Source organism: Corvus kubaryi, unplaced genomic scaffold, assembly GCF_017639235.1.
Source record: "Corvus kubaryi isolate FWS band 111438036 unplaced genomic scaffold, C.kubaryi_AGA036_p1.0 37300, whole genome shotgun sequence".
NCBI classification, from domain to species: Eukaryota; Metazoa; Chordata; class Aves; order Passeriformes; family Corvidae; genus Corvus; species Corvus kubaryi.
Genome location: NW_024581093.1, coordinates 944,665 through 962,385, shown reverse-complemented (window position 1 = coordinate 962,385; position 17,721 = coordinate 944,665). Strand labels below are relative to the sequence as shown.

General features: G+C 52.0%; 1 protein-coding gene and 1 non-coding gene across 2 annotated transcripts; one reads left to right on the top strand and one right to left on the bottom strand.

Moving 5' to 3' along the window:
• Positions 1 to 400: 400 nt before the first annotated feature.
• Positions 401 to 473, bottom strand: TRNAM-CAU. The gene has a single exon. It is a non-coding gene; the product is annotated as a tRNA-Met (tRNA).
• Positions 474 to 9,059: 8,586 nt separating this feature from the next.
• MAP1LC3B (microtubule associated protein 1 light chain 3 beta) lies at positions 9,060 to 17,658 on the top strand. The gene is made up of 4 exons (XM_042027060.1): positions 9,060 to 9,233; positions 11,770 to 11,825; positions 14,137 to 14,243; positions 16,147 to 17,658. The coding sequence occupies exons 1-4, from the start codon at positions 9,194 to 9,196 to the stop codon at positions 16,319 to 16,321; spliced, it is 378 nt and encodes a 125-aa protein (XP_041882994.1). The 5' UTR covers positions 9,060 to 9,193; the 3' UTR covers positions 16,322 to 17,658.
• The last annotated feature ends 63 nt before the right edge of the window (positions 17,659 to 17,721 follow it).

Here is a 17,721-nt window from a genome sequence, read left to right as displayed (position 1 = left end):
CTGCTAAGCCCCGCCCACCCCAAAGCCACGCCCACCCCAAAGCCCCGCCAATCGGTGCCGCCCATCCCGCCGCTGGGCCGCGCCCACCGCGCGGCTCCGCCAATCAGCGCCGCCTCATCCAGCCGCGCCACGCCCCCGCCGGTAGCGGACGCTGCGCGGACGCTGTTCCCTAACCGATACAACCAGCGTGCGCGCCCCCTAGCGGGCGGGGGGACCGCGCGCATGGCGGGGCCGGTGCCCGGTAACGCGGCGCGCTGCGGGCCGGTGCAGGGCTGGGGAGCGCGTTCGCCCCGCTTCGATCCCGCCTCCTGCTCGAAATCCATGGAAAAAAATGGATATTCCCTTCCCTTGGGAAAGGCTGCGTGCGGGAAAACAGAAAAAAAAGAGAGGAAACCGTCTTTGCCCCGTGTGAGGATCGAACTCACGACCTTCAGATTATGAGACTGACGCGCTACCTACTGCGCTAACGAGGCTCCTCGGGAAACACGCCACCGCGCAGCACCCTTGTCCCTGTGCCTGCGCTTCCCCGGCCTCTCGCCAGTGTTCGTGTCGTCACCGCCGTTCCCGAGGCGCTGTCTGAGAAACCTCCTTCCTTACAAAAAGCTCCTTTTCTGCATCTGTTTTGTTCGTTTCGTTGTTTTTTTCCCCATTCGTTCTTCTCCCTGCTTTTCTGCCTGCCAGACCTCACATTTTGCGCAAATGGCTCCTCTTTCCCACGCTGTTCTGCAAGAAAGATCTTGGGTTTTGTCTCTTCTCTTTATTTTGTAAATGGGTCCTATTTTTTTCATGTTGTTCTGCAAAACAGCTGTAGAGTCCTTTGGGGTTCCTAAGCATCCTCATCCTGCTGGCCAGGAATAGACCATGAGAGCTGCACTGACAACACGCTCACGAGGAAATCAAATTGCTTCCACATAATTAACAAAAATTAGAGCCAGCCTCGTTTGCTGTGAAGACATGCTGTTCATCTGGGATTTCTGCAGTGGAATGAGCTCCCTGCTCTCAGAGAGTGCTCAGCACAAGAGGGTCCCCAGTGATGCAGGCTGAAGCGCTGCCCTGAATCCTAATGGAGGGGCCTCACCCTCAGCGAGGGTCCCACGGCAGCAGTCGCCATGACAATCAAGCAACAAATCCCCAAACTGGCAGAAGCCAGGAAAAGAGAGATTTAATTGATGCAGAAAGTCTGCGAGCGTCGCCCACAAGAATCGCTGCAGGGAGGCTGCTCTGCAGAGCGGGGAGCTGGCAGAGGATGAAGGAGGAACATTGTAGAATTGTAGAATGGTTTGGGTTGGAAGGGACCTTAAAATCATCCCATTCTCCCCCTGCCATGGGCAGGGACACCTTCCACTGTCCCAGGCTGCTCCAAGCCCTGTCCAACCTGGCCTTGGACACTTCCAGGGATCCAGGGACGGCCACAGCTGCTCTGGGCACCCTGTGCCAGGGCCTGCCCACCCTCCCAGGGAACAATTCCTTCCCAATATCCCATCCATCCCTGCCCTCTGGCACTGGGAAGCCATTCCCTGTGTCCTGTCCCTCCATGTCTTGTCCCCAGTCCCTCTCCAGCTCTCCTGGAGCCCTTTAGGCCCTGGAAGGGGCTCTGAGCTCTCCCTGGATCCTTCTCTTCTGCAGGTGAGCACCCCCAGCTCTCCCAGCCTGGCTCCAGAGCAGAGGGGCTCCAGCTTCTGGAGCATTTCCGTGGCTCCTCTGGACTCACTCCAGCAGCTCCACGTCCTTCTTACATTGGGGGCTCCAGGGCTGGACACAGAGCTCCAGTGGGGCTTCATGAGAGCAGAGAAGAGGGGGAGAATCATCCCCCTTGTCCCACTGCTCACACTCCTTTTAAGCCCTACCAGACCAGATGAGATGCTCGAGTTGCCCAAGAATTTTACTGATGGGCAGCTGTTGTTGTCAAGGCCAGGATACCCTGATTCCCAAGGACCTGGGTGGCCGTGCACATGGGATGATCACATCCAGGCTGCCTCGTGGTACAAACAACATTGCTCCAACCCTGGGATGAGCAAACGCTCGGTTTCTCCCAGGCTGAACCGCTGCATTCCGCCCTCTGACTCTGCCCACGTGCAGGATGAGGTGTCATTTTTAGTGCTGTGCTAATCATTTGGGGCCTCAGTGATGGACAAATTTAGTGCCCGCAGTTCTGATTACATTACAAGAAGCTGCTCCAAGCATCTAAACCAAAGCACATGGGCAGTGAGTCATGTAAACCAAACACCAGCTCTCTGGAAACACGGCCGGAGCTGTTTTGCACCTGTAGGGAATCACATGGCTTTTCTCACGTTGTTACACTATACTCAACTGGTACTCAAAGGTTCTGACACAGCTTTCGAAGGCCTTGTCATGTCTGTTTGTTTAGGAACTGATGGATTCATGGAGGGGACAGGGAAGAGTACTGATGGCAAGGATTTTCGTGTGAATGAAACAAAAGATGTCCTGGGTGACATTGCCTGGAGCAGAACCACAGCAGTCTAGAGCACACACATGCTTTCCCCTCTTTTGCCTTTCTATTTTTATCTGAACTTTATTCTTTTTCCTTTTCCACTGAATGCTCCTGCTGCCTAATCACCCTACAACCTTCTCTCCTTTCCCTCACCCACCTGACCCCTATAACCTTACCCCACAGTCTTGGCTCCGTGGGTGCTGAGCCACAGCTCTCATCAATCAGGCTTTCCCTTGGCCCACTGACCCCCTTTCCAGTCCAGCCCAGCAGAAGGCAGGACAGCCCATCCCAAATCCATGCCAATTCCCAAGGAGCTCCATTGCCCCGTGCTGATTTCCTCCAGATGAAGAAGGGCAAGGGGAAAAGTCTGCCCAGCAGCACCCACCTGCATCCCACACTGATGTCACCCAGAGCCCAGCAAAGCCTGAGGCAAAGCTCTCAGTGCTCCAAGTGACCATGTTTCCCCTTCCCACGGAGCAGAGTGAGGGAATCCCAGCCTTTCATCACATCAGAGAGGAGAAACACTCACTGTCTCCAATTTCCAGTGCTGTTCTTGTGGAGTAACACACAATAATTTTGGAGCCTGGGCACATCCCAGGTCCTTGGGGCCCAGAAGGTGGAGAGCTGGTGCACAACAGGGTGGTTATAACTGAACTTCACCATCAACTTCAGTATCCACCACCCCATCATCAAAGTATAAAACTGCTGCTTTCTCCCCTATCTTACCAAATCCATTATCTGAACCAACCAGCTTTGTTTGTCACGGTAGGGAAAACAGGAAAAGTGAGTTATCATCATCTCCCAGCCTCTGTGGCACTGTCTGAGCACCCTCCTTGCAAAACATTCCCAGAGTAATGGCCCAGAGCTTTCCAGTGCTGCTGTCTCAGGCAGGCAGCTTGCAGCCATTACCACAGGGCTCTTGAAAAAGGATGCAGCGAAGGGGGAAATGTTATTGTTTCATTTCCCCTCAGCAATTAAGGAGCTGATGCAGGTCTCGCTGTAGTCAATTAGTCTTCACGCTCACTAAAGGGCTTTGGATGGGTCCCAAAGTTAGTGTCCTCATTTTCTGTAATCCTGGATGTGTTTACCCCTTCCCAGGCTCTGAGTGGGGATGAGCCAGCTGATGGCACATCCAGCCAATTAGAACCACAACAGCGAGGAGAGAATGATTTATTTTCCATTTGGCAAGAGGGACAGAAGAGTGTGGCAAGGCAGGCCGAGACAGATGAACAAACCCCCTCTGCAAGCCCTGTTTGCCACAGAGAGTATTTGCAGCATGTTTTTTTGGCATGGGCCTGCACTGACATTTCTGCTTTGTAATAAAAAACAAAGACTCCTCCTGCCTCCTAAAAAACTGCCTCCATCCTTGGAGGCAGGACACATCAAAGGGAGAATATTCCAATAGAAAGGCCGAAGAGTTTTGCTTTGGTTTTTGTAATGTGTATATTTTAAGCTGGAAAACAGCTCTTCTTGTCCTGAGTCTATGATTTCCCACTTCCTTGCTCTCTCTGTGGACATCGATCTCACCAGACTTTGCAGGATAAACACCCTTGGACAGGCTGGGTTCTTCAGGGAAAATCCAGAGCACTGCAGAAAAGCTGCTGATGGCTCAGGAAGTGGTTACATCCTTCTGCTTTAGAGCAGAGCTTGGCGCCCTCTCTTTAATTGGCTCCCACTGCCAGAGGGCAGGGCTAGATGGGATATTGGGAAGGAATTCTTCCCTGGGAGGGTGGTGAGGCCCTGGCACAGGGTGCCCAGAGCAGCTGTGGCTGCTCCTGGATCCCTGCAAGTGCCCCCTGGACGGGGCTTAGAGCAACCTGGGATAGTGTGAGGTGTCCCTGCCCATGGCAGGGGGTGGGACAAGATGAGCTTTAAGATCCCTTCCAACCCCAAACATTCCATGATTCTATGATTTCTGGAAGAGGGCACAATCTTTCTTCACCGCGCTGCCCTTGCGTCTCAGCATCAGTGAGGAGGGTGTTTACTGAACCACAGGCGACGTAGAACTCGGTTAATATTTGAACATTGGGGCACTGCTGCAATCCTAGGAGTATCAAAAATCAGGGGAAGACCTTGTTACACGCTGTGTTATTCCACGATGTCCCCGCTCTGCCTCCCGCGCTCGCGCTGGCCTTGCTGCTTGCCAAGACGTTATGGATTTTCCGAGTGAAAAGCGGTACACAAACACAACTCACTGTTGCTTACACCAACTGATTTACTGTGTTCCCTCGTGAAAGCAACGTCTCCCACTTAAAACTTGATCCTGGAGCCAAGAGCCGTTCGCTGGAACAGCAGGAACAGCAGGAACTGATGTCGGTACCCGGCAATGATGTCTTGGGCAATCCTTCATGCAGAGGGAGTGCAGGGAGTTTTTAGCCAAACATTCTATGAACATGATGTTTTTGTGATGACATTGCACACATCTGTGTGTTAGCTTGGATTTGCCATCCAAAAAAGCATGTCTAATAGTCTAGAACGTGATATTCCAACAGACGGTGTTGTGTTCCCACTGAGGGACGGGCTCAGCTGTTGTTAGACCTCAGAGAAAACCCACCCAGGCTAAATGTTCTGCGAGTGGTCTCTTTAGCTTCACTTTTCTCAAATTACACTTTTCTACCCCCAAAACAGGTATTTTGCCATTCTCACTACTTCTTCCTAAAGTTCTCCTGACTCAAATGGTGAAATTTGAAGTGTGGGAATTTGTTCTTAAGGGTAGCTACCATCTTGAGGCAAATTTAAGAGGAAAACTTCCCAGAAGAGTTATTTTAAGGCATTGCAAACAATTCTCTATTATTTGATTCTGCCTGAAAATGTCCAATAGCAGCTGGGTAATGGCTGCACACTGATAAAAAAACCAAACCCACATTAATCTTGAGCTGAGCTGGATCAATAAGAACAATTTGTGAGAAAAGAACTGAGGGGAGGTATTTTAATTCAGGTTGAAATGCGAGTCATTATCAGCACAGTGTCCTTCCTTTTATTTTATGGGGCTTTTCTCTCCGTGTTCCTGGTGAATTTAATACTGCTGACAGCTGCTGAGCTCCCAGCCCCACACACTGAGCACTGTCTTCCAGGAAGGGTGCAGCACTGCAGAGGAACAGCTTCGCCTGTTCCCTGGGAAAAAAAGCCTTTTCAGTCCCGTTGTACCAGAAAAATGAGGGGATGATTTATAATTCTGAATGTGAAATACACTCACTTCATTGTGAGGCAGCTCATGTGGGAAAAAAATAGGAAAAGTGGGAGTTTTTCCCAAGGGAATTGCTGTGAATGTCAGCCACGGTTTGGAGTCACTGGCTTTTTTTCATACTGGCTTTTTAACAAAAAAACACCAACCCAACCTTGTGGAAGATAGAACAGTTGGGAAAACCTGTTTTTCTTTTTGTCTCTACTTGGTATTTAGTCTGGTGTATTAGGTGCAGCCAGGAGGATCTGAGCTGGAATCCAAACCCAGCCTGTGCTCTAACCTGCTTTGTAAATTTGGGAAATCACATCTCCTTTGCCTCAGGAAAAACTAGGGCTGACAGGGATTGTAGGGGATTATTTACCCCATCCTTTGCCCTGAGATCAGAATGATTCTCCCTGAACTCTTCAGAGCAGATGTTTTACTAATTTCTCATTAAATAAAAACACCCAAAGGTGATTATTCCATTTCTTTCCTGGGGAATTTCTTCTGGTGCTCAACTATTCTTACCCTTAGCCCAGTGCCTAATTTCTACAGCCTTTTCCAAGATGTAAGCTCATTATTTCTCATCCTGGTCCCACAGCATGCAGGGAAGAGCTAATTCCCTCCTGCTCTGCAGAAACCTTTTGCATATTTGAAGACGATGTAATGTCCCCTTTGGGTTAAGTCTCCTCCTCCTCAGCCTAAACGCTTTGTAAAGTGTTCTAAGGCCAGGATAAAAATGCTCTGCGGCTCCATTTTTGAAGGGCTCCGTTCCAGCGCCGTCGCCGAGTCTGAAGCCAAAGCATTTTCCAAAGCAGCGTTTTCTCACTAGGGCTGGGGGGCTGTGCTGAGGCAGAGCTGATCCCAAAGGCTATGTCCATGCTGTCATTCCAACTGCTCCTAACACCTTCCTCAAATCCAGACTCGCCAACTGTCTGTGCTGTCGACATGCAGACACGGGCGAAGGCTGAGATGAGGAGGGAAAGGTCAGGCGAGAGTCTCGGTGTGGATCTAAGTTTCCTTCTCACAGTCTCTGCAGATTATTTATGAGAGGAACATGTGATAGCCCAGCCTGTCAGCAGATACTCTGATTGTGGCTCTCCCCAAGCACCATATGGATGCTTTCAGCCGGAGCTGCAGCCCTGCTAACAGTCAGCTTGTGGATGCAAACCACACGGCACACAGAGCCCGGAATTGTCAGCCTTGACTCCAGGACGCACCTGTACACCCCAAAAATAACATTATGTGGTTTCACCAGGGCTCATCCTCCTGCCTTCAGCCTTCAGACACAATTCCGAGAGCGTAGTGGAATTTCCTCAACCTGGAAAACGTTTTTTTAAAAGGCAGACATTTAAATAAAGAGGAGTTCTGTTGACACAGAAATTTGGGGTTGTTAGTTTAAGCTGCAGATGTATCAGTGTTCTGCTGGTCATCCATGTCTCACCTGCTGTCCCTGGACAGTGATGTGATGGACAGAGCAATCATACACCTTAGGGCTGTATTTCCTTGTTAGTCACATCTTTAATGGCCTCATAATTACAGGCCACCGGAACTGTGTGACCGTGAATCACAAAAATAGGTAATGAGCCCTCATTCCATTGTGTGAGTGCAGATTCACTCCAACTTCAATGCGCTGCTCCACCCCAAAAATGCAAAAACACTGATAGTCTCTAAACTGGTTAGAAAGCTGTCCTTCTCCCTGTACTCCCAAGGACAATCCTGGCCGCACCTCTCTGCCCCCTGGATTGTACAATGAGATTGTGTCACCCTATTGCCACAAATTCATCCTTAAATTTCAAAACACGGTGCCAGGAACGTATGTGAGAGAAAGAGAGAAGGAGAGATGCAGCTGAAAGGCTCCAGCCAACAGCTTGTGTCAGAAAGCTGCTAAGCAGGAAACAGTTGGGCAGTTTTACTCACAACATGGTATCTGTGACTAAAATTGTGATTTAATCAATTCCTTACAAACCGCACGAGACCGGGAGGTAGCTTCCAAGACAATTGGAGCACCTGCTCCTAAAATTTTGTTCCCCAAATATAAACTCTACCACATACTCATGTCAATGTGAAGGCAAACTGGTGAGAGATCATTGAACTTGCATCTTTGCATGGAGAAAAGTGGTTAAGTGCTCATGCTGTTGAAGGGGATGTTGTGGGGCACTCCAAGGTGGCCATGGCTGGGAGTTCATGGAATCGTGGCAGAATTCAATACCAGGGTGGAGGGGACCTCAAGGATCATCTGGTCCAACCTTCCTTGGCAAAAGCACAATCTAGACAATCTAGACAAGACAGCTGAATCTTAAAAGTGTCCGATATTGGGGAATCTGCTGCTTGCCTGGGAAGATTGTTCTTTTTTGTTCCTGAAGGGGAACACGGCCTGGCACCGAGGTGCCCATGGCTCTGTGTGTGTCACTGAGAACACAGCCTGGCACCAAGGTGCCCATGGCTCTGTGTTTGTCACTGAGGGACACGGCCTGGCACCGAGGTGGCCATGGCTCTGTGTGTCACTGAGGGAACACAGCCTGGCACCGAGGTGCCCATGGCTCTGTGTGTGTCACTGAGGGACACGGCCTGGCACCAAGGTGGCCATGGCTCTGTGTGTGTCACTGAGAACACAGCCTGGCACCAAGGTGCCCATGGCTCTGTGTGTGTCACTGAGAACACAGCCTGGCACCAAGGTGCCCATGGCTCTGTGTGTGTCACTGAGGGACACAGCCTGGCACCGAGGCGCCCATGGCTCTGTGTGTGTCACTGAGAACACAGCCTGGCACCAAGGTGCCCATGGCTCTGTGTGTGTCACTGAGGGACACAGCCTGGCACCAAGGTGCCCATGGCTCTGTGTGTCACTGAGGGACACAGCCTGGCACCGAGGTGGCCATGGCTCTGTGTGCCACTGAGGGGAACACAGCCTGGCACCGAGGCGCCCATGGCTCTGTGTGTGTCACTGAGAACACAGCCTGGCACCAAGGTGCCCATGGCTCTGTGTGTGTCACTGAGGGACACAGCCTGGCACCAAGGTGCCCATGGCTCTGTGTGTCACTGAGGGACACAGCCTGGCACCGAGGTGGCCATGGCTCTGTGTGTCACTGAGGGAACACAGCCTGGCACCGAGGTGCCCATGGCTCTGTGTGTGTCACTGAGGGACATGGCCTGGCACCAAGGTGGCCATGGCTCTGTGTGTGTCACTGAGAAGAACACAGCCTGGCACCGAGGCAGCCATGAGGCAGCCATGCCTCTGTGTGTGTCACTGAGGAGAACACAGCCTGGCACCGAGGCATCCATGGCTGTGTGTCGCAGTGCGGGGACACGGGCAGGGCACTGTGACATTCACACAGCACGATGGCTGCGTGTGCCTGACGAGGAACACGGCCTGGCCCCGAGGCGGCCATAGCGGCGCTGCCCCGGCGCCACGCTCAAGATGCCGGCGGGGCGAGGCGAGGCGGGGCCGCCCGTGACGCGCGGGTCAGCTGACGGCCGAGCGGCCGTGGCGGCGCGGGGGGCGGGCGCCGGCACTCGGAGGTGTCCGCTGCCGCCGCCGCGCAGAGCCGCCGCTGGGCCCGGGCCGAGCGAACGCCGCCATGCCCTCGGAGAAGAGCTTCAAGCAGCGCCGCACCTTCGGTGAGCGCCCCGGCGAGGGATGCGGCGGGGTGGGGCCCGCCGGTGCTCCCGGCCCGGGTGGACTGCGGGGGGGGGGATCGGCGGGGAGAGGAGGGGGCAGATCGCGGTGGGAGCAGCGAAGATCCCCGGGCGGCTGCTGCTGCTGACAGCGGGGCCCCGCGGGCGGAGCGGGTCCGGAGCCGCCCCGGTGTCCCGGCCTGCTCGGGGCTGCGACGGAGTCAAAGCCCGGCCCGGCCTCCGGGGCTTGTTTACCCCGGTGAGAGCCCGGTGGCTCGGGACAGGGGGGTTTTGGGGTGCCGCGAGGTGTGGGGTGACAGCTGTGCTGTGCCCGGGCGAGCTCTGCGCTGGGAGAGGGGGCTTGGGGTGGGGAGATCTCTCCATGGCATCATCCATTATGGACTGCAAAACTCCCAGGAGCCTGGAAACATCCTCGGCGTGTGTGCCAGGAGCTGGGCCTGCCCTTCCCTCCGGTGTCTGCTCCGTGTCCGCCGGCCTCTGCGCCGGTGGCAGCGGAATTAAAGCTCCACTGGCAGCCGATGCTTGGTGCGGCGTGAGGAATTCTCCACCCGGGCAGCTGCGACTGGACTGGGGCGTGTGGCTCCTGTCTCTGTTTGGCTGTTGCAAACTAGCAGGGCATGGAAAAGAGCTGTGTAATGATGGCTGGGAAAATGAGATTAGTCCCTTCCGAGAAAGAACAGCCTCGATAGAGCCGTGCCACGCTTCTGTGTGTGTGCTCAGGATGGGACCGGAGCAATCAAAGGGCTCAGGATCTGCTCATGTGTGTCAGTAAGGGAGGCTGAAGCGCTGCGAGGGTAACAAGAACTGGCAGCGTAACCTATTTCTGCATGAACTATAAAATCCCGTACGTGAGATGGAATTGGTGGAAGTAATTGATCCAGATTTTCCTTTCTTCCTGCCTTTGGGTTAAAGTCAAGCTGCTTAAGAGAGCTTTGTGATATGCCCACCCTCGCCTTTGCTGTTGTGGTAAATGTAAGCTGTTCCCTGCAGTGAAGCAGGGAGGATTTTGATCTCATAAAACTCTGTGTTTATGCTGCCCCTTTTCTCGGAGCCTTCCAAAACTGTTGTTGACCCCATCGCCTGTCAGCAGCCTCTGTTGCAGGTATTAAGTTCAGCTAGGATGGCAGCCAAGCAGTTGCCACTGCAACTACTGTCGTCAGAGAACAGTGTTTATCTGTGGCTGACTGGGGCCTGATTTTGAACACGCCACACACAATAATCTCCATGATTTGCCCGGTTTATGTTCCTTCTACTCCAGGGAGTTCTGCTGAATAACGTTGCTGTGAACAAACGTGTTCCAGCTGAAAAGTTAGTGCTTGCCAGGTGGATGGTTGCTCTCACTCCCTCCACGTATCTTTTGTGTTTCTGGTTAATCTTAAAAAATATTTTAACGAGGTGGAACTCTCTGCCCTTGGCCGGCTCCCGCTGGGCTGTGGGAATGTGGCTCGGGATGTGGGGTGGCTTTCAGGTGAAGGCTTCTCGTGCTCCTTGCCTTAGTTCTGCTTGATTCACCTGCAGCTTCAAACGGTGATTCACGGCAGTTGCATTCCTTGCCGGGCTCGTGAGGAGGATGTATTCCATGGGCACAAACACGGACTAATGGAGACCGAGGGATGTTATTGCTGAGTGTCCTGCCATTAGCATTCCAGCAGGGAGCTGGCCTAAGTGCTTCTCTCCCTAGGCAGGTGTGTGTTCAAGCCGTGATGCAACGCTAAATCATCTCTCTCAGAGCTGTTCGGAGCATGAAAACAGCCTGGAAAGCCCCATCCCGCTGAAAAACCGGAGGGGTTAAAATTGAGTTCACTGAATCTGAAAGTAGGCAGAGCACACACAGATGCAGCGGCCCCTGAAAGCAACTGGCTGTTTACTCTGGCTCGTGTACTTTAGCCTGGTTCATGATATCTGTTCTATTAATATTTCTGTCTGAGGAGAGGCGAACTTTATCCTGAAAACTGGCATGGAGAGTGGCAAAATTTGCAGGTCCGGCAGAGCCTCCAGCAGCTCCTGCAACAATGGGTGCGGCCAAGTCAAAATAAAACCTGGAATTCGGTAACACGAGAGCGCACAAGGAAAGCTGATGCTGCCAGGCTTGGGCCAGTCCCGGGGCTCAAATAATTGTTGACCATTTCCTCTTCTGGGACCTCACAGAAATAGCACAGGGTATTTAGTTGTTAACTTGGGTAGTGTAATTTGAGGCCATAACTGTGTGAGGTTAAATGTGTGCTTCAGTGGGCAGAAAGTGAGGGGGTGTGGGGAGCAAAGGATCTCCTTTAACACTTTCTAGGAGTTCCAGGCAGGTGCACACAGCACTTGTCATCTTGGGTTAAGGAGCAGGGGATCAGCTGTCACAGGAGAGGCTGTACTCCTGATAGCGCTGGCCCATTTGGAAATTGCTTTGCCTGAATTTCCTCTTCTGGCTTTTCCTGACACGTGGTCCCTCTCTTCAGTGGTGTAGAAGTAAGGGAATAACAGCATTAGCTGTGAATGTTTAAACAGATTTTTTTTTAATCCCTTGCAGAACAAAGAGTGGAAGATGTACGACTGATTCGGGATCAGCATCCCACTAAAATACCAGTAAGTCCAGTTCTTTTAATTTTTTACTTCAGTTTTGAGTCTCATGTTCTTTTTAGCAGTTAGAAACCTGTGAAAGAGCTTTCCTGAGGAGACCAAATGAAAATGTGGCTGTTCAGGGTGGCTAAGCCTGGGTTTCAGGAGCATTCTCAAGGAGTAGTTCTCAGGGTTGGTGTGGGAGAGCAAGGTGCTCGCTGGGGGCTGGAGGAAGTGGCGTTTCCGGAGTTTAGCAGCTGTGTTGTAACTTGGAATAAAACCACGCCCCGGCTGAGCTCTGAGATCCTCCTGAGCGCTCAGCTCTGCTCCCTCAGTGGTTTTCCTCTCCGAATTAAGAGTCTTCAGAGGCTCACCAGGAAGAGTAGACAGGAGTGTAGAGGCAGATACGGATTTGATCCTCAGCCTGTGCTGAGAAGGACAGAAATGCTTTTCTCCTGGGAATGGGCCTGTGCTTAGGTCTCCAGGAATGCTGCTGGGCTGTCAAACCCCTCCAGCTCACCTCACATTGGGTATCACCCCTCACCTTGTCACTCTTTAGCTGCTCAGCTCCAAATGCTGCCTGAGTTTGTGTTTTATTTTACTCACGGCATCCTCAAAGTTAAAAATGCAGAGAAGGGCATGGATCACGTTCTGTCACTGGTGAGTTCTTCAGCAGAGGGAACTGAACGGGACCCTCAGCCTTTGGCTCTGTGATGAGAGCTGGTGACCCCAGTGTGTGGGAATTCTGCTGTGAACCAACTGCTGCAAACTGTCCCCCGTCCCTGAGCAAGTTTACTGACAGAAGCTGCCGTAGAAACTGAAACCGAAAGGTTTTCAGCTTTCCTGGAGCTTTAAACTCCTTCACCTCAGAGCTGCCACTGCTGTTTCCCTGTGCAGTGGGGCAAAGGAACAAGGAATACTTCACAGCAGGGATTTTCTGACTTTCTTGGAATGTTTCATTTTCCCAAAAGGCACTTTCCTTACAAATCCGTTTCCTGACAAATACTGCTTTTTCACTCACCTTTCAGAGACCACTTAGCCATAGTCCCCAAGCTCTGTGACCACTGACTGAAAGCCAGGGATTTATGGCAAAACTCTCACTTTAAGTCAGCCATGGACAGATTCCAGGCAAAAATCCAGTGGTACCTAAGGAACTTGCTGGACATGCAGTGATGCAAACTCCCAGCTATCCCTGCTGGGATCTCTGGAGTCTCACTGGGCCAGTCACTGCCTCGTTGTTGTCATTAGCAGTTCTGGATGAGATAAGATGGCAATGTCACACGAGGTAGTAAATCCCTCCTGTGCTGTCAACATCCTCCTTTCTGCTGTTAGAAATATCTCCTGCTTATGGCCCAGCTGCTTAAAAATAGTGGGGTTTGTTGTCCAGAAGGAGCCAGCATTTATTTCAACTGATGTAAGGCTCTTTCTCTGGTAGAATTCCATCAATGTCTCTTCACCTGTGCAGCTTTTTAAGATCAACATGGCCAGACCCCGTGAGCATGGAAAGGATCCAAGGGACTGGTGTCACGTAGCTCCTGTTGATTGAAAATCAACAAACCCCCCATGGCTGTGGAAACAGGAGTACACGAGTTCTGAGATCACTTCTTAAAAGCAGGAGCTGCCCTCAGTTGCTGGGCAGGGTGTTCCTTAAATTGGGAAATCTGCAGTTTCTCTGTGAATTAAGTGGTTACTACACAGCAATCCTGGCAGAATTACTGGTTCCTGAGCATGCTTGTGGAAATTTTCTCTTTAATTTGGAAATGGGAGGGTTTATAGCCTTCCAAAGTAGCTTTTTCTCATGCATTAGAGGAATCATGGGAGGTGGATGGAACAGCAGAGTCATCTGGAGTTGTAGTTCTTAAAGAGATGGCCTGAAGCTGGAGAAATTCCAGCGCAAACTGCTTGATCTGGCAGACCTCTATAGCAGCACAAACCCCTGGTCAGCCACTGCAGTGTGTTAGGGGGAAGTGGGCTTGATCTTTCCTTGGATTTCCTTGTTGCTGGGTAATTCAGTGCTGGATCAAATGATTGCAGCAAAGGAACTGTTCTAAAATTGCACGGAAGCCGTGGATGTGTGCTGGAAAATCCCTGTGTGTTACAGTGGCTCTTGCAAACAGAACAGAGGAGCACGTGAAGATTATTAATTCTCATAGAAACACAGAATTGTTTGGGTTGGAAAAGACCTTTAAGGTCGTTGAGTCCAACCATGAATTGTCCATTTTCAGATTGGAGATGCTGCATTCACACATGAAGGGAAATGGAGCTGGGAAGGGGGAGATGAGGGCACCAGGCACTGCTCCTGCCTTTCACACCTTCTGCTTCTTGTGTTTCTTCTCAGGTGATCATTGAAAGGTACAAGGGAGAGAAGCAGCTTCCAGTTTTGGATAAGACCAAGTTCCTGGTGCCAGATCATGTCAACATGAGCGAGCTAATCAAAATTATCAGGTAGTATTGCTGGGACTCCAGTGTGAACTGATCAGCCTCGGACTGTGATGCTCTGTTAATTCCCCTCTGCTGCACTTGGGAGGTCTAAATGGAAAATTCATCTAATGAGCACAAACCCAGGAGAAGGTGCTTTTCCTTTTGCTTTGCTGGAAAAACCCCACTCTGAAGGGAGCTGGGCTGGTAGTCTGCTTCCAAGAGAATTAACTGGTTCCCAGAGCTGTAGGAGGGAATGTGGGGCTGTGAATCCCTGTCTAACATGGGTCCTTCTGCCCAGGGCTCCAGCACTTCCTCCTTGGCTATTTTGGGATGCCTCCTCAGTTCTGCCATGGAGTCCCCCTCTGGAGTGGCTGCCTCTTCCCACCCACTGGGAAGGGGAGTTTGGGCTCAGAGCCAGAGCTCTGTGCTGCTGCTTGGGGAGCTGTTGGCATCCCTTGGGAATTGGAAGTTTCCCTCAGTGACAGCACTGAGGCCTGGGAAGCACCCACTCAGGCCAGAGTGTTTCTGCCCCAGCTGCTTGCTCAGCTTACAGGAAAGGCAAAGGGCAACAGCCTCGTGTGGAAGTTGTGTGGTCGAAAACTGTGGTCAGAAGTTCTGCTAGAAGTGCATCTCTGCTGGCTCAGCAGCAGGGTCTGATTGCTAAGGGCTCTCCTGTGGTAACTGGGAAGTGAGCAGCAAACCAGAGCTTGTTTTGTGCTGGTCACGCTGCAGCAGGAGCTGGTTCATGGAGGCCACAGGCTGTGGGAGTTGTCCAGGGTGTCCAAACAAAAACTCTCACAGGCAAATCCCAGCTCCTACAGGATGAAGAAAGGGAGATAGGCTTTGGAGACAGGAACCAGGTTGCTCAAGTCTTGCAGAGTTTCTCAGGAACATGAAAGGCCCTGGGCAAAGAGGTTAACTGCAAGCTGAAGGATTTTCCCACCTTTTTTCTCTGGCTTTACTGTTAATAAATAACTTGGTACCACCCAGACTTGGGCCTCAGCCAGCTCCAATGATGCACAGCAAAGCCCATCCTTCCCAAACCTTGGAGAGCTGCTGCCTTCCCTCAGCCTGCTGTCTCTGGAGTGATTAGAGCCAGGCTTTGGAAGGCTCCCTGTCCAGGGCTGTGGTTGGGAGCTAAATAAATCCTTGTTTCCAGCTGCTGCTGCCCCTCAGCAGCGAGTGGAAGCAGCAGGAAGCTCTTCTGATCTTTTCTGTCCTCCTTGCTGTGGTGGCAGCTCCACACTCCCGAGCTGCTGTTGCTCATTTGGTTTATCAAGTGGGAAAAGAGCTGCTCTCTGCAGAGCTGCTCTGCAGGAGGAGTTTAGCAGAAACACCCATTTCCCCAGAGCTGGAATGACCAAGGGAAAGCCAGAAATCAGCTGTTTCCTGTGCCAGGCAGTCTGTGCAGCCTGTGGCTCCATGCCCTTCCCATGGTGCTTCTCCTGGGAGGGAGGAGGAGAGGGAGCAGGATGCTCCAAGGTTAAAGTCAGGCTGTTACAGAGCTGGTGACAAAGTGAGTTTAAAAGTTTCCCAGGTTTTGCAAGGAAGCTCTGCCCATCTTTCCCCATCTTCCCACAGATCTCTGGGTTTTCATTACTGTGAGCTGCAAGCCGAAGGTCCCTGGCTGTGCCAGGGCTGCATCTTCCCAGTCCCTCCAGTTTAATGCCCTTCTGGAGTGCAGCTTTTCCCCTGAGCGAGTGGATGCACCTGCCTGGATTTAGGGGAGGAATTCAGTTTTGAGGGACAGGGCTGGGTGGGGACATGCAGAGAAAGGTGCCGGTGGCAGAGGTCGAATGAGATGAGCTTTAACTCCTTCCTCCCCAAACCATTCCCCGATTCTCTGCTATGACCTTGCTGCTGTCGGTGTTGAGGACTGTCCGGTGCCATCTGTCCTTTGTCCCCCCTTCCCCTCACCCCTCCCCAGGCGGCGCCTGCAGCTGAACTCCAACCAGGCCTTCTTCCTGCTGGTGAACGGGCACAGCATGGTGAGCGTGTCCACGCCCATCTCCGAGGTGTACGAGAGCGAGAAGGACGAGGATGGGTTCCTGTACATGGTCTACGCCTCCCAGGAGACCTTCGGAGTGCCAGCTTCCGCCTAGGACACGCCAGCGGCTCTAGCCTAGGATTTGGGTTGACCCTTGGCCATCACCCCCACTCTTCCCCACACACCCCCCAGGGAAAGAACCGGATGTCACCTACGCTCTCAGTCCTTAGCATAGTCTTGCTTTAGCAGGTGTCTCATCTCACCTTGCCTTGTTTGTGACTATTAAACAGTACAGACGAGCACCTCCAGCTTTGAAACCTGCCCTAATAATATTCCACACAGGCACATTTACAGGTCTGGACCTGACGAAAGGAGCCCAATTGTGCATGTGACACTTGCAGAGAAAGGGACACTCGATTGACTTTTACCAAGCAAACAGGCACCAGGGAGGAGCTAAAGTGTTCCTGTGAGTTTGCTGGAAAATCTCCCTATGATTCCTTAAATTTTTTTGTTTTTAAATGGGAAGGTTTCTCATGAGAGCAAATGCATTTTAATGTTCCAAAGGGGAGCTTTTTCTTCTGCAGCTCCATCGTGTCAGCGCTGCAGGGAGTTAAGGCAAGTGCTTGGGGTGAGCTGGGGGAGGACTCTTCGTGTCTCCGGTTTTTGGGCACCGCACGCTCCAGGGCGGTGCCGGTTTCTGGAATACTCATACCAAACACCACAGCTTTATTGTAGTTTTAGGAAGTGTCTAACTGTAAAATACACACCTGGACAGGTAACATTGAAATAAACTCCAGTCTGTTACGAATTCCCAATCCCTGTGTGTTCATCTGAGCTGGCTTCCAGCTATCCATAGGATCATGCCCCTAGCCCGAAGGTTGGCCATTCCCTTACCTGGGAAATCGGGAGAAGCAGCTCAGGGCCGGGAGTCGCTGCCGAGAGTTGACGAACGAATGATTTGTGGTGGCACCGCTGGAGGCTCCAGCGTGTGTCCCTGTGGCCGGGCAGGGCACGGCTGTGCAGAGGGGAGCTCTCCCGTAGGACAAACCTGTGGAGCGAGGCGCGGCGGGATCCCCGCGGCGGCCGCGTGCGCTGGCTCCGTGTGTCACCGGCAGCTCGGCTCTGGCGGGGACAGAAGCAATACTGCTGCGCCTGGCGCTGCGCGGGTGCGCGCCTTGTACCCCCTCCGCCTTGTACCTCCTGCACTCTTTGCATGCATCTCCTTCCCGGGGCCCCCCCGCCCGTTTTTTATTGTCCTTTGTGTTTTTACTCCGACGTGAACTTTTTGATGCAGCTTGTTCTCTGTTTAGTTCTGTTCGTGTAAGAATTCGTTTAACTCATAACTGACAACTGTACTTGTAATTACGACGTGATCGACTGATATTCCTGTACAAATGTTGCTTTTTTAAAATTAATACAGTGCTGATATGGATGGATTACATCCCAACTTAATTCTGGCTCGTGTGGTTATTCCTAGGCACTTTCACAGCAAAATAATTAAAGGAATTAAAAATA